The following is a 27,627-nucleotide window of genomic DNA, read 5'->3' on the forward strand; positions in this document are numbered from 1 at the left end:
GTGCAGGTCAGTGGGACTAGGCAGAAAAATGGTTTGGCACAGCCAGGAAGGGCCAAAAGGCCTGTTTCTGTGCTGTAATGTTCTGTGGTTCTATGGTATGGTTCATGGCCTTCTTCCCTCTCCTATTATTTTTCACCTTCTCCAGGCCTGCATCTCTTTCACCAAACTGCTTCCCTGCTCTTTACTTCACACTTCCCCCTCCCTGTTTTACCTATCACCTTGCGTTTCTTCCTCCCCTTCTCCCACCCTTAACTCTCTCTCATTTTTTTTTCTCCAGTCTTACTGAAAGGTCTCAGCCCGTAACATCGACTGTACTCTTTTCCATAGATGCTGCCTGGCCTGCTGAGTTCCTCCAGCACTTTGCGTGTGTTGCTTGGATTTCCAGCATCTGCAGATTTTGTCATGTTTCTGGTTTATTTTGTTGCTATTTACAAAGCTTTGGTTTATTTCTCATCTTGTATCCTGTATAACTTTTTAAGATAAATTGTACACTAATTATTTTGTACTTAGTGAGTGTAGTGATGGATCTTCTTCCTTATCATCTCCCCTGCTAACAAATGTGTACTGCTAAACAATATCTTTGCAGTGTACTTCTGAATAGATGTGGAGGTAACTAAAAGGAGAGATATTTTTGAACATGAACTTCATTTTGCGACAGGCATTTTAAAAGTAATGATTGTATTTGGCTAAAAAGGGACCTGGAAAAATATTAAACTGAAGTTGCTTTTCTCTAGTTTGTATATTGAAACTGTAATATTAAGAGGCTAAGGAATGTACAGTGTAAAGTTGTTTTGTTTAAAGATTCCAAAACATAACCTCTAAACTTTTGATTTCCTTGAAGCAGCAGAACCAAAGATTTTTTTTAATCCTTTGGTCTGCAGAAAGGATTGCTGATAAACTGAGCCCATTGATGGAGGTAGAGTGATTGATGTGTATATATATATATTATTGTAACATTTGACAAGATTCCCCATGACAGGCTCATCCAGAAAGACATGAAGTATGGATCCATGGAAACTTGGCTGCATAGATTCGAAATTGACTTGCCCATAGAAGGCTCAGAGGGTGGTAGTAGATGGTAGTAGAGAGTGGTAGCTTTCTGCCTGGAAGAGGGTGACTAATGGTGTTCTGCAGGGATCTGTTCTGGAACCCCTGCTTTTTGTAATGCTTACAAGTGACTTGGATCAGGAAATGGTTAGTAAGTTTGCAGGTAACGCAAAGGTGTTGTGGCTAGTATAGAAGTTTGTTGTAGGTTACAATGGAAAAGTGGCAGATGGAATTCAGTCTGGAAAAGTGTTATGTGTGATACACCTTCAAAGATCAAACTTGAAGGCAGAGTACAAGGTTAATGGTAAGATTCTTAGCAGTGTGGAGGGACAGAGGGATCTTGAGGTACGCGTCTGTAGATCCTTCAAGGTTGTCACACAAGTTGATAGAGTAGTTAAGAAGGCTAATGGTGTGTTGGCCTTCGTTAGTTGGGGGACTGAGTTCAAGAGCTGTGAGGTAATGTTGCAGCTCTATAAGACTGGTTGGACCACACTTGGAGAATTGTGTTCACTTCTGGTCACTATTTTATAGGAAGGATGTGGAATCTTTAAAGAGTGCAGAGAAGATTTACCAAGTTGTTGCCTGGATTAGAAGTGTGTTGAAAGATTGAATAAACTAGGGCTTTTCTCTTTGGAGCAAGTAACGATGAGAAGTGACTTGATAGAGGCGTATAAGATTATGAGAGGCATAGATGGAGTGGACGGCCAGCTCCTTTTTCCCAGGGTGGCAATGGCTTAATACTAGAGACCACCCATTTAAGGCGAGTAGAGGAAAATTTAGGGGAGATGTCAGAGGTTATTTTTTTTACTCAGAGAGCGTTGGTGCCTGGAACACAAAGCTGGGGATGGTGATGGAGGTTGATACAATAGGAATATTTAAGAGATTAAGACCTGGGTCATAAAGAAATTAAAGGTTATGGGCTGTGTGGGACGGAAGGGTTAGATTGATTAAGGAGTAGTTTCATATTTGTCGGCACAACGTCATCGGCTGAAGGGCCCATACTTTGTTGTACTAGTTTATGTTCTATGCTTATTAACGCTTGGTTTTTTATTATTCCAAATAAAGAATGAAATAGTAGAATCAATTTGATCAAAAAAATTTTTTGGTTAGAAAGATAAGTATATTTTGAAAAATATATAAAAATGTAGGTAAAATCATCATTTTCACGGCATGAATACGATCTATTAAGGAAAGTGTAAGAGGATTCCATCTAGAAAATAATTGTTTCATAGAGTCCAATAAAGGAACTACATTAGCTTTATAAGGATCCTTGTATTTTTTTGTAATGATAATACCCAAATATTTAAAAGAATTCACAATTCTAAATGGAATATCCTTATATATAAAAACAGGAAAATTTAAAGGGAACAATTCACCTTTATTTAAATTAAGTTTATATCCTGAAAATTTTCCAAAATCATTTAATAATCCCAAAAGATTAGGAATAGATTCTTCAGGATTCGAGATATAAACCAAAAGATCATCTGTATGAAGAGAAATTTTATGTATGGTCCTATTTATAGAAATACCATGAATATTTTTAGCTTCGTGAATTGTTATAGCCAAAGGCTCCAATGTGAGATTAAATAATGAAGGACTTAATGGACACCCTTGTTGAGTACCTCATGAAAGTGAAAAAAAGAGAGACCTTAAGATTATTAGTAATAACGGTAGTGATAGGGTTCTTATAGATCATTTGAATCCACTTATTAAAATTATTACCAAAGCCAAATTTCTCTAATACATTAAACAAGTAAGTCCATTCAACCCTATCAAATGCCTTTTCTGCATCCAGAGAAATAACACATTGGGCTGTTTTGGATAATGGTGAATATATAATATTCATCAATCTCCGAACATTAGAAGAAGAGTAACGGCCTCTAATAAAACCTGTTTGATCCATAGAGATAATTTTAGATAAAATGTTTTCCAAACGGTTAGCCATTATCTTGGAAAGAATTTTAGCATCCACATTTAATAGCAAAATAGGTCTATAAGATGAGCATTCAGTAGGATCTTTATCTTTCTTAAGGATTAAAGAAACAGAAGCTTCACAAAAAGAAGAAGGTAAATTACCTTTCTCAAAAGATTCATGAAATATTTCCAAAAGGTATGGAGAAAGTAATTTTTCAAATTTTTTGTAAAATCCTACCGAATAACCATCGAGTCCAGGAGCTTTACCTGATTGCATTGACCATATAGCTTTCTGAATTTCATGCTCAACAATTGGAGCATCAAGGGTCTGTTGATCTTCAGTAGTAATTTGAGGAAATTTAATCTTATATAAAAAAAGCTTTCATTTTAGAGGGATCTGCTGGAAACTGAGATTTATAAAGATTGGAATAAAAATCCTGAAAGATATTATTAATATCTTCATAATTACTTACTATATTTCCATTATCTTTACGAATCTTTAAGATTTGTCTTTTAGCTTTAGCAGCCCTTAATTGGGAAGCTAATAGCTTATTTTTATCCCCAAAAATATAAAACCGACTTTTTAATTTAAGCAAATATCCTTCAATAGGATAAGTTAATAATAATTTTTTTTTAAAATTCTCAATTCACACTTGCTACTCAAAGGTATCTTGTCAGATCCATCAGGATTTGAGAAAGGATTACACAATGGGATCATGACTACATTTATTACCCATCCCTAGCTGTCCTGGAAAAAATGGTGAGAGGTCCTTTCTCATTAGTGTCTTTCATTTGCATTGGGTCTGTAATTCCTGGACTGATATAAAATAATGTCAAAAATAATAAGGCAAGATTATGTGTTATTGGAGGTGAACATCAAGCTGGTGGAGTTCCCATGACATTGATTTCCACTTCTCATTGGAGGAAATAGCAAGAGGGTGGAAGAGGCAGGGGAAGGTTTATTCATTATGAAAAAGTTAGCTTCATTAATGAATGTTTGCTTCACAAATGTCACAATAGCTTCAAGTGCTAATACATTCCACACAATTTCTTTAGATCAGACAGCTTTGAAGACCAAAAACATAAACAAATTGAAGCAGTTCAGTATATGTGGCTTTCAGCAATGAACTTTGTCTCAACTTCACTTCCCTATTTATTTCCCATAATTCTTCATTCCCCTTGTAGACTTTGGGGTTGCAGTGGTAAAAGATAAAATGAGGTTAAACTGTATCATGATACTAATTGATTAGCACATTGTCTACTCAAAAGATGCTATTAATTTCGGTATCCCTGCTTACTATTCTCATAGTGGAGTTTACAGTAAATTTATTATCAAAGTATATACATGTACAACCATGAGATTAATTTTCTTGTGGGCATTCACAGTAAATACAAGAAACACAACAGAATCAATTAGACCACAGCCAGCAGGGCAGATAACAATCAATGTGTAAATACAAAAAGTAAGAGAAAAAACAGAAATAACAATAAATAAGCAATAAATATTGAGAACATGACATGAAAATTCCTTGAAAGTGAGTCCGGTTCAGTAATGAGGCAAGTGAAGTTATCCCCTTTGGTTCAAGAGCTGATGGTTGTGGGGTAATAACTGTTTGTGAACCTGGTGGTATGGGTCCTGAGGCTCTTGTGCCTGACTTCCTAATGGCAGTAACAAGAAGAGAGCATGGCCTGGATGGTGGGGTCCTTAATGATGGATGCCGCTTTCTTGCAACAACACTCCATGTAGATGTGCTCAATGGTGCGAGGGGCTTTACCCATCATGGACTGGGCCATGTCTACTATTTTTGTAGGATTTTTCCATACCAGGCCATGATGCAATCAGTCAATACACTCTTCAACACACATCTGGCCAGTGGTGTAGTGGCATCAGCACTGGACTTTGAGTTGAGTGGTCCTGGGTTTGAATCCAGCCAGTTCCTTGGATGATTTCCAACAATGCTGGGTTAAGTGTTGAGCTAGCAACTCTGCCTCGTAAAAAAACAGACGAAATGGCAAGTATGACGTTGTGGCCATCTCTGAAACTTGGTTAAAGGATGGCTGCCATTGAGAGTTGAATGTCCAAAATATGCAGTGTATCGGAAGGATGGGTTAGTAGGCAGATGGGGGTGGTGTGGCCCTGTGTATAAGAAATAATATTAAAGCATTAGAAAGGGATGACATAGGATTGGAAGGTGTAGAGTCTCTATGGGTTGAGTTAAGAAATAGCAAGGGTAAAAGGACCCTAATGGCAGTTATATGCAGGCCTCCAAACAGCAGCCACGATATGGATTACAAATTACAGCAGGAGATAGAGAAGGCGTGTCAGAAGGGCAATGTCATGATAATCGTTGGGGATTTTAACATGAAAATAGATTGGGAAAACCGGGCCAGTACTGGACCTCAAGAGAGAGAATTTGTAGAATGTCTAAAGGATGGCTTTTTAGAACAGCTTGTTGTTGAGCCCACTAAGGGATCGGCTGTGCTGGACTGGGTGTTGTGCAATGACCCGGAAGTGATAAGAGAGCTTAAGGATAAGGAACCCTTGGGGAACAGTGACCACAATGTGATCGAGTTCACTTTGAAATTTGAGAAGGAGAAACTGAATTCCAGTGTGCCAGTGGAATAAAGGAATATGAACATACAATGGCATGAGAGGGGAACTGGCCAAGGTTGACTGGAAAGGGACACTAGCAGGAACGACAGCAGAGCATCAATGGCTAGAGTTTCTGCGAAAAATGAGGAAAGTGCAAGACAGGTATATTCCAAATGTGAAGAAATTTTCAAATGGAAGAAGAACACTACGGTGGCTGACAAGTGAAGTCATAGCCAAAGTAAAAGCAAAAGAGAGGACATACAAGGAAGCCAAAGCTTGTGGGAAGATAGAGAATTGGGAAGCTTTCAAAAACTTGCAGAAGGAAACTAAGGAGGACATTCGGAAGGAAAATATGAATTATGAAAGGAAGCTGGCGACTCATATCAAAGAAGACACTAAAAGCTTTTTTAAGTGTGTAAAGGTAAAAGAGTTGAGGGTAGATATAGGACAATAGAAAATGACGCTGGAAATACTGTAATGAGACACTCACAGATAGCAGAGGAACTGATTGCGTATTTTGCAACAGTCTTCACTGTGGAAGATATCTGCAGTATTCCGAACATTTAAGAGTGTCAAGGAAGTGAAGTATGTGCAATGAAAATTACAACTGAGAAGGTGCTCAGGAAGCTTAATGGTCTGAGGGTGGATAAATCTCTTGGACCTCATAGAATGCACCCTCGAGTTCTAAAAGAAGTAGCTGGAGAGATTGCAGAGGCATTGACAATGATCTTTCAAGAATCGATAGATTCTTGCATTGTACCGGATGGCTGGAAAATTGCAAATGTTACTCTGCTATTCAAGAAGGGTGGGAGACAACAGAAGGGAAACTGTAGACCTGTTAGCCTGACATCAGTGGTTGGGAAGTTGTTGGAATCGATTGTTAGGGATGAGAGTATAGAGTAGCTGGAGGCGCATGACAAGATAGGACAAAGCCAGCATGGTTTCCTGAAAGGAAAATCCTGCCTGACTAACCTACTGCAATTTTTTGAGGAAACTACAAGCAGTGTAGACAAAGGAGATGCAGTAGATGTGGTGTACTTGTGGCTAAATTTGCTGATGATACAAAGATAGCTGGAGGAATGGGTAGTGTTGAGGAAACAGAGAGACTTAGGTAGTTTAGGGGAATGGGCAAAGAAGTGGCAAATGAAGTATAATGTAGGAAACTGTATGGGCATGCACTTTGGTGGAAGAAATAAATGGGCAGACTATTATTTAGATGGGGAGAGAATTCAGACTGCAGAGATGCAAAGGGACTTGGGAGTCCTTGTGCAGGATACCCTTAAAGTTAACCTCCAGGTTGAGTCGGTGGTGAAGAAGGTGAATGCAATGTTAGCATTCATTTCTAGAGGTACAGAATGTAAGAGCGGGGATGTGATGTTGAGGCACTATAAGGCACTCGTGAGACCACACTTGGAGTATTGTGTGCAGTTTTGGGCTCCTTATTTTAGAAAGGATATACTGACATTGGAGAGGGTTCAGAGAATATTCACGAGAATGATTCCAGGAATGAAAGGGTTACCATATGAGGAATATCTGGCAGCTCTTGGACTGTATTCCCTGGAGTTCATAGAAACATTCCAAAGGTTAAAAGGCCCAGATTAGATCTGGCAAAGTTACCTCCCTTGACAAGACGGCATGACTTCAGGATTGTAGGATGTCCATTTAGAACAGAAATACGGAGAAATTACTTTAGTCAGAAGGTGGTAAATCTGTGGAATTTGTTGCCATGAGTGGCTGTGGAGCCCAAGTCGTTGGGTGTATTTAAGGCAGAGATAGGTTCTTGATTAGCCAGGGCATCAAAGGGTACGGGGAGAAGGCAGGGGAGTGGGGGTCACTGGAAGAATTGGATCAGCCCACGATTAAATAGCGGAGCAGACTCAGTGGGCCGAATGGCCTACTTCTGCTTAGACTACTTATGGTCTTATAAGGGCACTAAATGTTGGACGCAGGATAGATGCTCTGAAATGATAACAGCATGGAATTTAAAGTTTCTGACTCTCTCTCTGCTCCTCTGATGCCCTAATGAGGACTGGTTCATGGACCTTTGGTTTCCTCCTCCTGAAGTCAATAATCATCACTTTGGTCTTGCTGACACTGAGTGAGCAATAACACGGTTTACAAATTTGTCCTGGTTATGAATGCCCAATTTATGGACATCCATACTTATGAATAATTTTCCATAAATTCAGATGTATGAATTGCAAAACTAATTAGATCACTTGTTGACAATACAACCTGAGCCTTCCACACAAACACCAGTCATACAACACAGTCAGTATCATCATAAAGAGCATGGTGCTTATTCTTGAGCACAGCACCAATGCCTCCTGTCTAGAAAATATATATATTCAAATAACTGTTACAATACTGGTGTGCAGAAGAGAAGATGCTCTTTTGAAACCTGGTGTGATGGGGCGGGGGAAGAGAGAGAGTGACCCCCTCTCTCCCCCTCCCTAGGTTGCAAAAGAGCATGTTCTCTTCTGCACACCACTGTTGTAACACATAGTTATTTGAATTACTGTCTCCTTCCTGTCAGCTTGAGCCAGTCTGGCCATTCTCCTCTGACCTCTGTCATTAACAGGGCATTTTTCCCACAGAACTGCTGCTCACTGGATATGACTTTTTTTCCTGCACCATTCTCTGTAACTTCTATGAACTGTTGTGTGTGACAATCCCAGGAGATCAGCTGTTTCTGAGATACTCAAAACATCCTGTCTGGTACCAACAATTGTTCCACGGTCAAAATCACTTTAGATCACATTTCTTCCTCATTCTGCTGTGGACTGTACAACAACTGAACCACTTGACCATGTCTGCATGCTTTTATGCATTGAGTTGCTGCCACATGATTAGCTGATTAGATATTTGCATTAGCAAGCAGATATACCCAATAAAGTGGCCACTGAGTGTATGTGTTACAGTATAACTTTGTAACTCAGAGAAAGATGCAATAACAATGCCTTTAGTTGAGCCAACCTTCAGAACTGGAATCAGACTTTACCAAGACTTTTATGTTTTAGAAAACTGAAGGAAGGTCAACTGTTTAACACAAGATTTCTTTGAGTACAAGGCTTATCCCAGAAGCACTGCTTTACTGATCTTTGCCTACTTTTACAGAAAAAAAACATAGGATAAACTACATTTGAAGAATAAAGAATGTAGTTAAACATTCAGTAATTATTCATTAAACATGAATAAATTTATTTTTATATACAACAACTTAAGGTCCAGAACATAAAATGGATCTTCTAGTATCTTGTTAATTTTGTTAAGAGTGTTGGATATAATCATGTGTTGGATTAATAGTGTTTTATGTTAATTTTTACAATTGCTTGATTTCCATTAACAGTTCCATAATAGAACCATTTTTAATTGGAACTTTAAAGTTGACTTTATTCTCATTTTAAAATGCATTTTGTAGATCTTATATATCAAATATCTGAAGTAGTAACCATAGAAACCATAGAAACTACAGCACAGAAACAGGCCCTTTGGCCCTTCTTGGCTGTGCCGAACCATTTTCTGCCTAGTCCCACTGACCTGCACACGGACCATATCCCTCCATACACCTCCCATCCATGTATCTGTCCAATTTATTCTTAAATGTTAAAAAAGAACCCGCATTTACCACCTCGTCTGGCAGCTCATTCCATACTCCCACCACTCTCTGTGTGAAGAAGCCCCCCCTAATGTTCCCTTTAAACTTTTCCCCCCTCACCCTTAACCCATGTCCTCTGGTTTTTTTCTCCCCTTGCCTCAGTGGAAAAAGCCTGCTTGCATTCACTCTATCTATACCCATCATAATTTTATATACCTCTATCAAATCTCCCCTCATTCTTCTACGCTCCAGGGAATAAAGTCCTAACCTATTCAACCTTTCTCTGTAACTGAGTTTCTCAAGTCCCGGCAACATCCTTGTAAACCTTCTCTGCACTCTTTCAACCTTATTTATATCCTTCCTGTAATTTGGTGACCAAAACTGAACACAATACTCCAGATTCGGCCTCACCAATGCCTTATACAACCTCATCATAACATTCCAGCTCTTATACTCAATACTTCGATTAATAAAGGCCAAAGTACCAAAAGCTCTCTTTACGACCCTATCTACCTGTGACGACACTTTTAGGGAATTTTGTATCTGTATTCCCAGATCCCTCTGTTCCACTGCACTCCTCAGTGCCTTACCATTAACCCTGTATGTTCTACCTTGGTTTGTCCTTCCAACGTGCAATACCTCACACTTGTCAGTATTAAACTCCATCTGCCATTTTTCAGCCCATTTTTCCAGATGGTCCAAGTCCCTCTGCAGGCTCTGAAAACCTTCCTCACTGTCTACTACACCTCCAATCTTTGTATCATCAGCAAACTTGCTGATCCAATTTACCACATTATCATCCAGATCATTGATATAGATGACAAATAACAATGGACCCAGCACTGATCCCTGTGGCACACCACTAGTCACAGGCCTCCACTCAGAGAAGCAATTCTCTCCAACACTCTCTGGCTTCTTCCATCGAGCCAATGTCTAATCCAATTTACCACCTCTCCATGTATACCTAGCCACTGAATTTTCCTAACTAACCTCCCATGCGGGACCTTGTCAAAGGCCTTACTGAAGTCCATGTAGACAATATCCACTGCCTTCCCTTCATCCACTTTCCTGGTAACCTCCTCGAAAAACTCCAACAGATTGGTCAAACATGACCTACCACGCACAAAGCCATGTTGACTCTCCCTAATAAGCCCCTGTCTATCCAAATGCTTGTAGATTCTGTCTCTTAGTACTCCCTCCAATAACTTAGCTACTACTGACGTTAAACTCACCAGCCTATAATTTCCCGGATTACTTTTCGATCCTTTTTTAAACAACGGAACAACATGAGCCACTCTCCAATCCTCCGGCACTTCACCCGTAGACAGCGACATTTTAAATATTTCTGCCAGGGCCCCTGCAATTTCAACACTAGCAACAGCAAGTTATTAATCTTGTTTTATAAAATGATGTAATTTGAATTCTTATTGTGTTCTGTGGTATTCAAATGTTGTATTCTAAGAGCAAGTGAAAGAGTATTCCCTGAATGTGATCTCCCACCTTAATTCTTCATGTCCTTTGCATTTTTCTGCATGGAACCACCATTTCTGTAATAATGTACACCAACATGCTCTTTATAGTTTAGATGAAATAGTAACCAAAGTTCATTGTACATTTAGTACCAAATTAATTGTCAAAAGCACCCAAACACGAGGAATTCTGCAGATGCTGGAAATTCAAGCAACAGGCATCAAAGTTGCTGGTGAACGCAGTCCAGGCAGCATCTCTAGGAAGAGGTACAGTCGACGTTTCAGGCCGAGACCGTCCTGACGAAGGATCTCGGCCCGAAACGTTGACTGTACCTCTTCCTAGAGATGCTGCCTGGCCTGCTGCGTTCACCAGCAACTTTGATGTCAAAAGCACCCAAGGGGTTTTGGATGATAAGTTGTCCTGTTTTTTTACCAAGGCTATTGTAAGTGTAAGGAATGACGTATATCTGTTAGCATACATAATGGGCTCATATTCTTAATGGAAAAGATGAAATGAAGATCTAAATGTCACCGACTGGTTGTTGTATGTAGGAAGTCTATGCATGAAGTTGTCAATTATATGACGTACCTTTAAAATATATCAGAAATGTGTTTTATGATTAAATATATCAAGATTTTGTCAGTTGTATAACTAACAAATAAAAATATGTGATCTCAGTTTGACCCTTTATGGGTCAGAAGTTTGGAAGTTGAACACTTTCACTAGTATTTGAACATAATTTAATGTAATGTTTCATTACAATTTTCATTTCAAGAATGCTCCAGTATTGAAAATGTCACCTTTCAGATGGAAAATTAAAGTAATACTCTATCCATTCAGTAGGAAATTTAAAAAAGCAGATCTCAGTATGTCTATATGTTACCAAATAACCTTTTTAACCCCACATTATCAGAAAAAGTAGTACACGCATCCAAATCTTTCGCACAATTTATATATGAAATAAACTCTTACCATAAATTCCGTTAGGTGTGGAGCTTCAAAAATATAATTAAACATTTCCTCCTTTACAAACTGCAAAATCCATGGATCTGGGATCAAATATTTGGAATCTCAAGTGGTATCATGATGGAAAATGAGATATATAATATGCAGAGAAAGCTCCTGCAGTCATTTATGTAATTGTAACAAGATAATTTGTTTTTAGTGACAATGATTGAGATATAAGGCCAGGATGTTAAGAATAACTTTAAGAAAGATAATTGAATAAAGTTTCATCCTTTTAACCAAAGCCCCTTTTGTACCCTATGTGGATATTAAATTTCATCTGCATGAAATCTGCTCTAAAGATCCAGCACTCCTTACTACATAATTAGATTATCAGCCTTGATATTTTTATACATGGGTCTCTTGAATGAAATCACAGCTTCTCATGGATTCTTGCATCTGCCAAATCAATCAAAGTCTTTGTATTGTAATAGTCCATGGCATGCTTCCCAGGTTGAGAAGCATTTTGAAAATGGAGATAATGTTTCCAAAGTTTTGAAAATCTTACTCACTGGTTGCCTCATTTAGTTTCATTTAAAGAAAATGCCACGTTTGATTTTCTAACTGTGCTTCTTTTTCTAATCTCATCATGAGTATCCTTAACCATTTGTCATGGTGAGGGCAAAATCAAATGATGTGGTCACTAATCATGGAGAGAAAGTTGAAGGTTTCCATTGCAGATTTGGAACAATTTACTACTGAAATATATTTGTTGTCATATAGTCTGTCAATGCTTATTTTAGTCATTTTATATGTTACAGAAAGATAACAAGGCTAATTGTTCTAATGTCATTCTATAATACTCCAAAAAAGTTCATAATTCCTTTGATTATTCTCTTACCTCTGGTTGAATTAGTAGCATCTATAATGTGCATTCCATAAAATATTCATACAATTGACAAATCATTTGACAGAATCTTCCAAATTTCAACTGCCTTCCATTCAGTGCATGTTACAAAAATCCTGTATTTGCCTCGGTTATCCAATCTGATAACTGATAAGTTGAATGTACAAGCTGTTTTACAAGAAAAGGCTGGTTGGCCAGGTTGTATCTACTGGACTTTAGAATAGTAAATGGTGATCTTAATGGAAGTATATCAAAACCTAAGGAGTCTTGCTGGAATGGATGGGAAAAGATTTTCACTGTTGTGGAAGAATCTCGAACTGGGGGTCCTTGTTTAAAAATAAGGACAATCTATTTTAGATGCACAGTTTAGATTATCTTTTTTCTCTCCAGCATTGTGAAGCTTTGGAACTTTACTCCTTAAAAGGCCTTTTGAAATGTTTTGGCACAGAGGTAGTTAAGAAATGGGGGTGGAAGGTTATGGGGTAACTCTCATGTTGAGGTCATAATCAAATCCAATATGGAGCAGGCTTGACAGGCCAAGGGGCTTAATCCTGTTCTTAATCTATATATTTGTATGAAACAAAATAAAAATACAAAATGGTGAAACAAATTACAGAAAAATGATAAGTTCAGGTGACAGCATAATGCTATACACTTTCTAAATGTTTTGAGTAATTGTGGAACAAAATAACTAAAAATGCTGTAAAACAATTTAACAAATCATGTAGTCTTTAAATGTGTGAATAACAAAGAATTTGATTCTACAGAGAAGCAACAGAGCTCACAAAGAGGAGGCAAAGGAAAGAAGGAAATGCATTTAAAGTGGTGCCAAATCATCGCAATTCACATGGAGTTCAAAATACCCTTGGTATGTAATATTTTCTGTCATCAACATTATTAAATATTTATAACACAATAATGTGCAAAGGTGAAATGAGTTTTATAGGATGTAAGGAAAACTCTTCTTACCAAATTCTGCATGTAAAATACTTGGCCTTCTTAAATAGGAGCTGAGGAGCAAGTAGAGTAACATGGCACATGGTTAGAACATCCTGCCGGAGGAGGTGGTGGGATCAGATAGTCATAGTCATACTTTATTGATCCTGGGGGAAATTGGTTTTTGTTACAGTTGCACCATAAATAATAAAGAGTAATAAAACCATAAGTAGTTAAATAGTAATATGTAAATTATGCCAGTAAATTGTGAAATAAGTCCAGGACCAGCCTATTGGCTCAGGGTGTCTGACGCTCCAAGGAAGGAGTTGTAAAGTTTGATGGCCACAGGTAGGAATGACTTCCTATGATGCTCTGTGCTGCATCTCGGTGGAATGAGTCTCTGGCTGAATTTACTCCTGTGTCCACCCAGTACATTATGTAGTGGATGAGAGACATTGGCCAAGATGGCATGCAACTTAGACAGCATCCTCTTTTCAGACACCACCGTGAGAGAGTCCAGCTCCATCCCCACAACATCATTGGTCTTACAAATGAGTTTGTTGATTCTGTTGGTGTCTGCCACCCTCAGCCTGTTGCCCCAGCACACAACAGCAAACATGATAGCACTGGCCACCACAGACTCGTAGAACATCCTCAGCATCGTCCGGCAGATGTTAAAGGACCTCAGTCTCCTCAGGAAATAGAGACGGCTCTGACCCTTCTTGTAGACAGCCTCAGTGTTCTTTGACCAGTCCAGTTTATTGTCAATTCGTATCCCCGGGTATTTGTAATCCTCCACCATGTCCACACTGACCCCCTGGATGGAAACAGGGGTCACTGGTACCTTAGCTCTCCTCAGGTCTACTATCAGCTCCTTAGTCTTTTTCACATTAAGCTGCAGATAATTCTGCTCACACCATGTGACAAAGTTTCCTACCGTAGCCCTGTACTCAGCCTCATCTCCCTTGCTGATGCATCCAACTATGGCAGAGTCATCAGAAAACTTCTGAAGATGACAAGACTCTGTGTAGCAGTTGAAGTCCGAGGTGTAAATGGTGAAGAGAAAGGGAGACAAGACAGTCCCCTGTGGAGCCCCAGTGCTGCTGATCACTCTGTCGGACACACAGTGTTGCAAGCACACGTACTGTGGTCTGCCAGTCAGGTAATCAAGAATCCATGATACCAGGGAAGCATCCACCTGCATCGCTGTCAGCTTCTCCCCCAGCAGAGCAGGGCGGATGATGTTGAACGCACTGGAGAAGTCAAAAAACATGACCCTCACAGTGCTCGCTGGCTTGTCCAGGTGGGCGTAGACACGGTTCAGCAGATGGACGATGGCATCCTCAACTACTAGTCGGGGCTGGTAGGTGAACTGGAGGGGATCTAAGTGTGGCCTGACCATAGGCCAGAGCAGCTCCAGAACAAGTCTCTCCAGGGTCTTCATGATGTGGGAGGTCAATGCCACCAGTCTGTAGTCATTGAGGCCGCTGGGGCGCAGCGTCTTCGGCACAGGGACAAGGCAGGACGTCTTCCACAGTACAGGAACCCTCCGGAGCCTCAGCCTCAGGTTGAATACATGGCGAAGTACGCCACATAGCTGAGGGGCACAGGCTTTGAGCACCCTGGTACTGACACCATCCGGTTCTGCAGCCTTGCTTGGGTTGAGACATTTCAACTATCTTCTCACCTGTTCAGCTGTGAAGCCCACCGTGGTGGTTTCGTGTGGAGAAGTGGTGTAGTCATGAGAGCAGGGTGGGGGACTGTGAGGAGGGTAGGAGGGGAGAGTGGAATATGTGTTGGTTGGGGGCCGACAACGGATGGCTCATGTGGGGGATGGGCAGGGGCCACAATGTCAAATCTGTTAAAGAACAGGTTAAGTTTATTGGCCCTGTCCACTCTGCCTTCAGCTCCTCTGTTGCTAGTTTGCCGGAACCCAGTGATGGTCCTCATCCGCCTCCAGACCTCTCCCATGTTGTTCTGCTGGAGTTTCCACTCAAGCTTCCTCCTGTACCTGTCTTTAGCCTCCCTGGATCCTGGCTTTCAGGTCCCTCTGTATTGTCCTCAGCTCCTCCCTATTTCCATCTCTAAACGCCCTCTTTTTAGCGTTCAGGATGTCCTTAATGTCCTTTGTCACCCATGGCTTTTTATTTGAATAACAAAGGACAGTTCTTGTCGGAACATTGCAGTCCACACAGAAGTTGATGTAGTCAGTGATGCACTCTGTGAGCCCATCAATATCCTCTCTATGTAGCTCACAGAGTGCCTGCCAGTCTGTGACCTCAAAGCAAACCTGGAGTGCCTCATAAGCCTCCTCCGACCATTTTCTCACTGTCCTCGAGGTTGCAGGTTTACTCTTCACCAGAGGCACGTAGCAGGGTTTTAGATGCACCAGGTTGTGGTCTGACCTTCCCAGTGGGGGGAGGGGAGAGGAGCTGTATGCATCCTTAACGTTAGCGTACATCAAATCCAGAGTCCTTTCCCCTCTGGTTGTACAGCTCACATACTGCATGAAGTTGGGCAGTGTTCTAGCCATGGTAACCTGGTTGAAGTCACCCGAGATGGTATTGAGGGCACTCGGGTGCTGGGTTTGTAATCTGGCTATGACGGTGTAAATGATGTTACACGCCGACGTCGGGTTGGCAGAGGGAGGGATGTACACAACAACCACAATAGCATGCGCGATTTCCCTTGGCAAATAATATGGCTGGAGTCCAACAGCAAAAAGTTCAATATCTGGGTTACAGACACGTTCCTTGATTGTAATATGCCCAGGATTGCACCATCTGTTATTTACCAGAACTGCCAGCCCCCCTCCTTTACGCTTACCGCTGTCAGTGCACTTCCGGTCAGCTCGAATGGTCTGGAAGCCCTCTATGGAAACACTTTGATTGGGTTTGTCCTCGTGCAGCCACGTCTCAGTGAAGCACATGACACTGCTCTCCCGAAATGTTCTCTGACTCCTGACAAGCACCGTCAGTTTGTCCATTTTATTCCCCAGCGATCTCACATTTCCCATGATGAGAGAGGGGAGACACGGCTTATAACTTCTCTTCTCCATAAGCCTCTGTTGTCTCGACCCGGTCCTCTTCCCTCGCCTTTTTGATCCCCCTCTGCATCCTCTGTGTATTTTCCTCCGGATTTCAACTGGGATGTCCGCTGCTCTGTTCGCTAAACCGGCGGGTAGGAGCGCAATCAATTGGTCCCTGGAATAAACAATGCAGCCATCCTGCTGCCACGCTAACGAGACGTGTCCGAATGTAACTATTTCCTTTCTTTTTAAATCTTTTTATTGAGTAAGTATACAAAAAAGGTAAGCCATATAAACATTAATACAATGTTAAAGTATAATAAAATTCCAAAAGATAACAATACCAAAAAGAAAATACTACAAACAATGTAATTTAAGCATAAGAAACCAAGATAACATAATAGTATACTAGATTTTATATATATCAATGGAAAAAAAAACAAAAAAAAAAAAACCCCAAAAAAAAAACCCACCGTGCAACTAACTAAAAGCAAAGCAAAGCAATGGGCTAACTTGAAACCAAACAGAGTTAAACTTAAAATCACGTCCTCAATCCCGACCTCCATTAAAACAGTGAAGAAAAAACAAGAAGGGTAAATATTACATTAAATGAAAATATCGAATAAAAGGTCCCCAAATCTGTTCAAATTTAAATGAAGAATCATAAAGGTTACTTCTAATTTTCTCCAGATTCAAACATAAAATCGTCTGAGAAAACCAAAAAAAGGTAGTTGGAGCATTAAGCTCTTTCCAATGTTGTAAAATACATCTTTTCGCCATTAAAGTAAGAAATGCAATCATTCTACGGGCTGAAGGGGAAAGATTACTAGAAATTTTAGGTAGTCCAAAGATAGCAGTAATAGGGTGAGGAGAGATATCTATATTTAATACCTTAGAAATAATATTGAAAATATCTCTCCAAAAAGTTTCCAAAGTAGGGCAAGACCAAAACATATGAGTTAAAGAGGCTATCTGCCCCGAACATCTATCACAGAAAGGATTAATATGCGAGTAAAAACGCGCTAACTTATCTTTGGACATATGTGCTCTATGAACCACTTTAAATTGAATTAGGGAATGTTTAGCACAAATAGAGGAAGTATTAACTAATTGTAAAATCTGCCCCCAATCATCCACAGAAATGGTAAGCCCCAATTCCTGTTCCCAATCTACCCTAATCTTATCAAATGGAGCTTTCCTAAGTTTCATAATAATATTATAAATCATAGCCGATGCACCTTTCTGACATGGATTAAGGTTAATTATCGAATCTAAAATATATATAGGAGGAAGCATTGGAAAGGAAGTAAGTATAGTACTTAGGAAATTTCTAACTTGTAAATATCTAAAAAAATGTATTCTTGATAAGTTATATTTATTAGATAATTGTTCAAAAGACATAAGGGAACCATCTAAAAATAAATCCAAAAACCGTAAAATACCCTTAGTCTTCCAAGTTTGAAAAGCGCGATCCGTAAAAGAGGGAGGAAAAAATATGTTACCTAAAATAGGAATCGCTAACCCGAATTGATTAAGATCAAAAAATTTTCTGAATTGAAACCAAATGCGCAAAGCATATTTAACTATCGGGTTAGAGACCTGCTTAAGACGTTTCGAATCAAAAGGAAGAGAGGAACCTAAAATAGAACCAAGTGTATAACCCTGAACAGATTGTAATTCCAATGCTACCCATTTAGGAATAAATAGTATGTCCCGGTCAAGTAACCAAAATTTCATATGTCGAATATTAATAGCCCAATAATAAAATCTAAAGTTAGGTAATGCTAAACCTCCATCTCTCTTAGCTTTCTGTAAATGTATTTTACCCAGTCTCGGATTCTTGTTCTGCCAAATAAATGAAGAAATTTTAGAGTCAACTTTATCAAAAAAAGATTTAGGAACGAAAATTGGTAATGCCTGAAACACATATAAAAATTTTGGCAAAAAAAACATCTTAACTGCATTAATACGACCAATCAAAGTTAAATATAAGGGAAACCATTTAGATGAAAGTTGAGTAATATGGTCTATTAATGGTAAAAAGTTAGTCTTAAATAAATCTTTATGTTTACAAGTAATTTTAATCCCAAGATATGAAAAGTAATTATTAATCAATTTAAATGGAAATTTATAATATAAGGGAAGATGTTTATTAATCGGAAAAAGTTCACTCTTACTAAGATTTAATTTATAACCTGAGAAAAGACCAAATTGTGCTAATAACTCTAAAACAGCAGGAATGGATCTCTCAGGATTAGAAATATATAAAAGTAAATCATCAGCATAGAGTGATAATTTATGGGACTTTAATCCCCGAGTTATCCCAGTAATATTTAAAGATTCTCGAATAGCAATTGCAAGAGGTTCTAATGCAATATCAAATAATAGGGGACTAAGAGGACAGCCTTGTCGAGTACCACGAAAGAGAGGAAAAAAAGGTGAGTTTAAGGAGTTAGTACGAACCGAGGCTACAGGGGAGTAATATAACAGTTTAATCCAGGATATAAATTTCAAGCTAAAATTAAACATTTCAAGCACCTTAAATAAATAAGGCCATTCTACTCTATCAAAAGCTTTCTCGGCATCTAAAGAAATAACACACTCAGGAACATTTTGTGAGGGAGTATAAACGATATTTAACAATGTACGAATATTATAAAAAGAGTAACGACCTTTAATAAAACCCGTTTGGTCTTCCGAAATAATAGAAGGAAGTACTTTTTCTAGTCTATTTGCTAATAACTTAGAAAAAACTTTAGAATCAACATTTAATAAAGATATTGGTCTATAAGATGCACATTGAGCAGGGTCTTTATCCTTCTTTAGTATTAAAGAAATTGATGCTCTATTAAAAGATTCCGGAAGTTTACCAAGTTTCAAAGAAGCCTCAAAAACCTTATAGAGCCAAGGAATCAATAAAGAAGCAAAACATTTATAAAATTCAACGGTAAACCCATCAGGGCCAGGAGCTTTCCCCAGATTCATAGAAAAAATAACATTCTTAATCTCATCCATTGTAATGGAAGTATCTAATAAAGAAGACATATCCTGTGAAATCAGAGGGAAGTCTAACTTATCTAAAAAATCATTCATATATTTAGAATCTCGAGGAGACTCTGATTGGTATAAAGAAGAATAAAAATCACAAAAGGTTTGATTAATCCCCACATGATCCAATATCAATCGATCATTTTGGTTATAAATCTGATTGATTTGAGATTTAACATAATTAGATTTCAATTGATTAGCCAGCAGCTTGCCAATTTTATCACTGTGAACATAAAAATCACTTCTTGTTTTCTTTAATTGGTTTACAATCGAGGACGAGAGTAGTAAACTGTGTTCCATTTGAAGTTCAGTTCTTTGTTTGTATAGCTCCTCAGAAGGAGCCATAACATATTTCTTATCAATTTCTTTAATCTTGTCCACAATTACCATCTCCTCCTGCTTCTGTTTCTTCCTCAAAGCAACGGAATACGAAATAATCTGACCCCGAATATAGGCTTTAAAAGTGTCCCAAAGAGTGTTAACCGAAATATCTTCTGTATGGTTAATTGTAAAAAAAAGCTCAATCTGTTCATTCATAAAATTAACAAAGTCCGAGTCCTGAAGCAACAGCGAATTAAAACGCCATTGTCTATTGTTTGGTATATTGGCCATAATTTTAATAGAAAGCTTAAGTGGAGCATGATCCGAAATGGTTATAGAATCATAATCACATTTAATCACTGAAGGAATGAGACGAGAATCAATGAAAAAATAATCAATTCTTGAATAGGAATGATGAACATGTGAAAAGAAGGAAAAATCTTTTTCCTGAGGATGCAGAAAACGCCAAATGTCCGTCGACCCAGAATCAGAAAGGAAAAAATTAATCAAATTTGCAGATTTATTAGGTAAAGTCCGTAAAGGAGCCGAACGGTCCAAAGCTGGAGATAAACAGGTATTAAGATCTCCGCCCCAAATCAATGAAAACTCGTTCAAATTCGGAAACTGATCAAACAATGATTTATAAAATTCCGGACAATCCATATTAGGAGCATAAACATTAACCAAAACTACTTTTTTATTAAATAATAAACCACTAACCAATAAAAATCTACCATTCGGATCAGAGATAATATCCTGTTGTATAAAAGTAACTGAGGAGTCTATAAAAATAGAGACGCCTCGAATCTTAGCATTGGAGTTCGAATGAAATTGTTGTCCCTTCCAAAATTTGAAAAAACGTAGTCTGTCCCCCCTCCGTACATGGGTCTCTTGTAAAAATAAAATTTGTGCTTTAAGTCTCCGGAACACTTTAAAAACTTTTTTCCTTTTAATAGGATGATTAAGACCATTAGTATTCCAGGAGACAAAATTAATAATAGACTCCATAAATCCTAAAGTCAACCCATAACAAGGAGGATTGACAATAGGCGCGACCCACAGACCCGGAGAGGAAACAGAACATACAAAAGATACCGGGGAAAAGGACGTAACCAATACTTCAATAATGTATATAGCCCAAAGAGAAACAAACTAAAACGTGAAGCCCCTCCCACCGCCCCCCACCCCAGGACCCCAAGGCGAAATCTAAAGCAGACCCGCCAGAAAAGAAGCAAGCGCTAAAACTACCCCCATGACTTCCGGTATACGCTCCCTAAAAAAAAGGTATAAATATGAAAAGGATCAGCTAATTGTAAAACAGTAAAAAAAATAAGTAAAAAAAAAGTTAGCTCAATTAAAATACACACAGAACATAACAAAAGCCGGAAAGTATATATTAAAAAAAAACCACAATAAACCTCAAACTCATGAATAGACACAGCAACAAAAAAAATAGGATTATTAACATAAAATGATTATAAAAAGCAAAACAGAATAAAATTTAAAAAAAACTACAAAATTTAAGGCCGCACAGGAAATACGTAAGATGACAAAAGGGAAGTAACCACCCAGAATCCCCTGGGAAAAGAAAGAAATGACGCAGTTAAAAAGAAAGTTTAGCAGCCATATTAAGAAATCGAAAGTAAACTTTTCTGCCCAAATAGGGCACAGAAAAGTTAAAACCAACCAATTCACAGCCTCCGATCAACGGAGAAAATTAAAAAAAGGCAATTAAGATGTTGAAGATGAAAGTTGATCCAGATAACTCTGGGCATCCGATGGAGAATCAAAAAAACGAAGAGCTCCATCTAACATGCGAATCCTTAGACGTGCAGGGTACAGCAGCGCTGGTCTTAAATCCATCTTATAGAATTCCGACATCACGGATCTGTAACGGACCCGTTGGTCCCAGATTGGTTTACTGAAATCTTCCACGAATCGGAACCTAAGATCCGAAAAATCAATGAAACCTTTAGATCGAGCGAATCGAAACAGTCTCTCCTTGTCTTGAAAGTAATAAAAACGTAAGATAACATGCCTAGGTCTATCTGACCTAGACGAGTATGATGGGATTCTGTGAACACGATCCAGTAGCGGTGGTTGGTCAGGAAATACAGTAGGGAATGCATCTTTTAAAAGTTGGGAGAAATATTTCATAGGGTTGTTAGCTTCCACGGCTTCCCTGACGCCAATCATTCGTAAATTCTGCCGTCGCATTCTAGATTCCAAGTCAGAGTTTTTAAAAGTCAAAAAGTCAAGTTTCTTCTTCATTACATTAATTGTTTCTTCGACTTTCCCCATCTTAAGCTCACTTTGTTGCGCGGATTTTTGAAGACCAGATATAGCCGACTGATGTTCCGCAATACATGTTTGCATCTTATCAATTAAATCGGCAATTTTCTGGAACTTAGTTGAGATTTCCATATGAATCAGGTCTTTAACAGAGCCCATAATTTCTGTACGAATCATCTCCCTAACAGAGGTTGAAATTTCCCTCTGAATTAACTCCGATATAGCTTCCAAAGTCACCGGTGATTCAGTCGGAGGGAGATCCGTAGCTTTCGGTTTAACCGGAGGTTTACCATCCTTGCCGTCTTTCCCGTTCTTAGACATAGCCGATCTCAGTATCATCCAATTGTCAGAGAATTCAGTTTAATTCAAAGTATTGTAAAAATTGATGCCTTAATAGTTAATTAAAGTATAGCTGACCATAGAGAGAAAAAACTCAGAGGTAATGGAGCGAGTCAAGAACGCGACTTCACTCCATGAGCGCTACCGGAAGTCCCCTGAATGTAACTATTTCCAGCGCTAAAAAAACAAGTAAAACTCTCTCCACCAGCGTGTTAGAGAGGGTGCAGCTTCAACGTGTTACCGTGAGAAAAAAATACAACAAATAACTAAGTTAAAAAGTTTATAAGTAAGACACTACGGAGCAACTGTAACAGGCTGCATGTATGACCGGCGCATGCGCACAGAAAGAAAAAGATACAAAGAAGCCATAAAATAACTCAAGAATGAAATTAGGAACACCAAGAGAGGCCATGAAAAGGTCTTGGCAAGTAGGATTAAAGAGAATTCTAAGGCTTTTATAGAGCAAGAGGATAACTGGAGAGCAGGGGGGAACCACTCATCGATAAAGGAGGGAATATGATTGGGAGTATAGGTGAGGTTCTAAATGAGTACTTTTCCAAGGAGAAGGACGTGGTGGATGGGAAGATCAGGGTGGAGTATGCTAATTTGATAGGGCTTTTCAAGATAAAGGAGGAGGTAGTGTTGGGTTTCTTAAAGAACATTAAATTGGATTAAGTCCACAGGACCTGATGGGATATACCCAGGTTATTGAGAGAGGCAAGAGATGAGATCAATGGGGCCTTGACCAATATCATTGTTTCCTCTCTAGCGACAGACAAGGTCCCAGAAGACTGGTGAGTAGCTAATGTTCAAAAACAGAAATAAAGAAAATCCTGAGATTATGAAAGGCATAGACCGCCAGTATCTTATTCCCATGGTTGAAATGTCTAATACCAGAGGACTTGTATTTAAGTTCAGAGGGCAGGTTTTTTTTTACCCAGAGAGTGGAGCGTGCCTGGAATGTTTTGCCTGAAGTGTTGGGGGAGACAAATATAATAAGGTCTTTTAGGAGGCTTTTATATAGGCACATTGTTACGTGCCCCGTAACTGGGTTGCCAAACCAGCAGAAATGGATCACTGGGTTGGAGTCTGGATTACTAGAACTAAGAAAGTTTTATTAAAGAAACAAGCAACACAGTAATCGAAAGGATAATAAATGCAACAGTTCAGCAATGATAAACACACATGTGCACAGAATTAAGATAACAGGATCAATCAAGCTCTATCGTTGTCTAGGGGTAAATGACCAATTTCAAAGTGACACAAAGTCCAGTTCAATTTAGTTCAGTTCGCAGTAATCGTTGCCATGGCGATGGACAACGTGGGGGGAGGGAGAGAGAGAACAAGAACGACTGATCATTCAGAACGGCTTCCACTCACAGACCTACGATATTGCTCACAAGCAGCTTTCGGACGAGTCCTTTGTGATGTCACCTGGGGTCACCAACTGCGACCCCTCCTCCAGATGCGGTCGATCCTCTGCAGTGAACCCGGCACCCAAGCAAGGGCGGACACACACCGGGTTCCCGCTGATCGTACATTTCCACCCTGTGCGTTTGTGGCCCAGTACTTCCCACCGACTCGTGAGAGGCGCACCGCTTCCAGGGTCTCGTTACCTCGAGTGTCGTGTGTGTCCTGCCTTAGCGAACCTGTCCCTTTTTATCCCCCTGCTGGGGTATCGCCTGTCCATCACTTCAAACAGTTCAGGGTTCAAAGGGGGAGCCGCTCTAGACAGCTCTCTCTCCCGTCCCTTCATTACACATCTTCAGATCGCCTGTCCATCACTTCAAACAGTTCAGGGTTCAAAGGGGGAGCTGATCTTGACAATACCCAGACTGATGGCTCCTTCATTAACATCTCCAAATGCTGCTTCATTGTTCCTTATCTCTCCCTCCCCTGAGGACAGGTGGCAGACCACTGCTGATGCCACTGGTGCAAGCCCAGGCCAGCAAACATCTTAATTTATATGTATTCTCGTCACAACATGAACATGCAGAAAATGGAAAGATATGGATATTGTGTAGGCAGAAGGGATTAGTTTAGCTGGGCATTTGATTACCAATTTAATTAATTCAGCACAACATTGTGTGTCAAAGGCTTTGTTCCAGTGCTGTACTATGTTCTAATTATTTACATGCAGGAATTTTAAAATCTGTTTAAGCTATTGAGACAAGTACGTGTCTAGAAATCTTTGGCCAAAAATAAAGTAAATGTTGAAAATATGTGATAGAAATAAAATAAGGGGAAGGATAACAAAGTAAGAGAATAAAAGTTAGCAGTCGGTCAGTGGCATTCCATAAGAGGATTTGCAGCTGGCTGTAAGGAATGTGAAATAGTTTCAAAAGAGAAGGGATCACTATAAAAGGAGCAAGTTTCAAGTTCAGTTTTGAATAATGTTGAATATGGATTATTTTGAAACTGTTTATAAATAAAAGAACATTAAAAAGTTGTAGGCAGAATGACATTGTGACTAAACATTGTCAGAGAAATGAATATTATGTCCTCAAGTTTTATGTACTTTTCCTCAATGCATTTTACAAATAAATAAAATTACATTAGTGCCAATAAAATGGCAATCATCTTTATATATACCCTTTAAAATTTCACCTTTACATAGGTCCTTATTTTAATCCACGTTCCCGGCAGCGGATTCCACGTGACCTAGCAATGTGTGTGACACCAAGTGGACAGTTCTATTGTTCTATGTGTAATATTGGAGCCAGTGAAGAACCAGAATTTCGGTTGCACCTTGAAAGCAAATTACATAAGTGTAAAGTGTCAGAACAGCGATATCGCAATGAAATGGAAAATCTTGGATATGTATGAAGGTTTGAAAATACATGCATCTTATAACTTTAGAAGAATGCTTATAATTGTCAAGATACATTCACAATATCAATACAAAATATTAAGTCTTAAAGAAATTATAGAGGCCATTTTAATTGTACAATATTTTGTTGTATAATGTCAATGTGTATTTTGTGCTTGCTTAATATTATTTAATTTTTTTCTCTGTATAGAGCACATCCATTAATTGTTTTATTATTAACTTTTGCCCCTTAAAGGGAGTGTGCAACTGGTCATAAGATGCTTTTACAAATGATTTGGAAGTATTTGAGTGATTTAATATTTGCTTTGTACAATTTTCCAGCAAAATGTTCCTTTTTGTAATTTAATGTTATTCTAACTTTGTCTCTTTTAATGTATTTATTTTTGTTTTGTAACATGTAGTTATCTTCTGAAGTCAGTCCAGAAGATGATGAACATTTATTAAAATATCAACTTTGATCATTCCTTTTATTGTTGACTGTCTTTACAAAGAAAATGTCACCATCAGGCTCTCTGGAGAATAATCCTAAGATTGAAAAATAACATAACAGGATAATGTCCATTTAAGTTTATTAAGCTATCTTTATTTCAGATAGTGACCTGGAGGAGTTAATGCGCTTGATGATGTAATGAATCAGCAAATGTTGAAGCTTTTCTGTATTTCTGTATAAAATGCTGTGCATACATACCTACAGAATATTTCAAAGTGAACTTCCTCACAATTGAGTTCCATTGGCATTGACGGCATGAACTGTGTAAGTAGTCAACCACAGAAAAAATGAATGGACGTTGGTGCTGTTGTTACTCCTGTGACTTGAAATAACATTCCTAAATGGTGATATTCTCCTTTTAAAGTTGTCTCACATTTCCAGAATCTTAAAAACATAACCATGGAAGAATAATTTAAAAAGCTCAAAATTGTGGAAACGTTAAATGTTGTGTTTTGCAAATTGATCAAAATGAGCTTTTGAATTTGATGGATAAAACCTTTTCAAGATATTAGATAAGTGTCTTGTCCTGGGTTTGTTTGTTGGAGCTTTTATTAATGACAAATATGTATATTGCTTTATAGAAGATAGTAAAAATTTATACAACTGGAAAGGCATTGAGTTGAGTACATTTGCACATAGTATAATATATATGTTCCATTTAAGTGGTGGAAAAGGATTACTTTCACGGATTCCATAGTAGTTATATGTCTGTAAACTCACATCTCTTTTCACTTGGCTGACCTGACTACCTTTAAGAACAGTCAAGGGATCTTTCTATTAAAAGCTAGCATTTGATGAATATTCTTTATCAAACTATAGTTTATTTTTTATAATATTTTATGGATGTAAAATTGTACTGAATTTTTCTATCATTATTCTCATTGTTATATTTTTCTCTGTGCTGAATTTGATGTGAAAGATGACCATCTATTTGCATCTATGATATAAAAGCTATTCAGATTGAGCCTTTCAGGTTTACATGATAGATGTTGATATTAAACAAGTGCATTTATAAATTTATGGCTCAGACCATGACTGCTGCATGATTGTACTTGCTTGGTATCATAATTTTAGCCAGTGGTACAATCTGTTGGATGACATTTCCATTGCAAATGTAGATTCACTTCAGGCCCCTATTTTTAATATTTCATCTCACAATTTAAGAGGAATAGTTATAAACTTTCACATATAATGTGCATAAATTTAACAGTACTAGTATTTTGCTGACATGATAAATGAATAAAATATAACTTTTTAATTTCAGAGTATAAATATGATCAATTATAATGGATTAATTAATCTGAGGATCATTTGTTTGCAAGAATGCATAACCTGAAAGTACCTTTGTCTTTTATTTTGCACAACTGTATGCATGTTCTTTCTGTAAATTTGTGGAATAAAATAATTCTAATTTTTTTGTTCACTGCTCTATTTGTGGTTCTGTTTGATAATAACAAAAAGCAAAAGTGATTCATTGTCTTTTCCTTCCTCAAAATATTGTAGTGTGCTTTCTTGCCTTCTAGCAAGTAAATCCATAAAATATCCATCCCAATATTCCTTAAAGATTTACATATTAAGTCTGTCCTCAGTCTCCTCTGGTCCAGTAAAATCCATTTAGCTTCTCTAATTTTCTTATAGCTGCAGTTTTTCAATCCTGGCATCAACCTAGTAAATCTTTTCTGCATTCTTTTTAGCCTAATGAGACCTTGATTCCACACTCTATTCATGTTCTGGGGCAACTGGTCTTGTAAACATACAATTCTAACAAAGCCTCCCTTCCATTTCTGTAGCTTCAATGTGCTGAGTGCCAGCAAATGGTGCGGGTACAATTTGAGTCTCAATGTGGACAAGACTAAAGCAATGATTATA

At 38.4% G+C, this 27,627-nt stretch overlaps 1 protein-coding gene across 1 annotated transcript in view; it reads left to right on the top strand.

Annotated features, from left to right (window-relative positions):
* Window positions 1-27,131, top strand: part of zmat3 (zinc finger, matrin-type 3) — a 100,970-nt gene extending 73,839 nt beyond the window's left edge. Inside the window, exons 5-6 of the mRNA XM_063047286.1 lie at window positions 13,242-13,342; window positions 25,056-27,131. Of these exons, the coding sequence (XP_062903356.1) occupies window positions 13,242-13,342; window positions 25,056-25,264 (310 nt within the window). The 3' untranslated portion in view covers window positions 25,265-27,131. The remainder of the gene's footprint in view (window positions 1-13,241; window positions 13,343-25,055) is intronic.
* Window positions 27,132-27,627: the final 496 nt, after the last annotated feature.

This window comes from Mobula hypostoma, chromosome 4 (assembly GCF_963921235.1).
Source record: "Mobula hypostoma chromosome 4, sMobHyp1.1, whole genome shotgun sequence".
Taxonomy (NCBI): Eukaryota; Metazoa; Chordata; class Chondrichthyes; order Myliobatiformes; family Myliobatidae; genus Mobula; species Mobula hypostoma.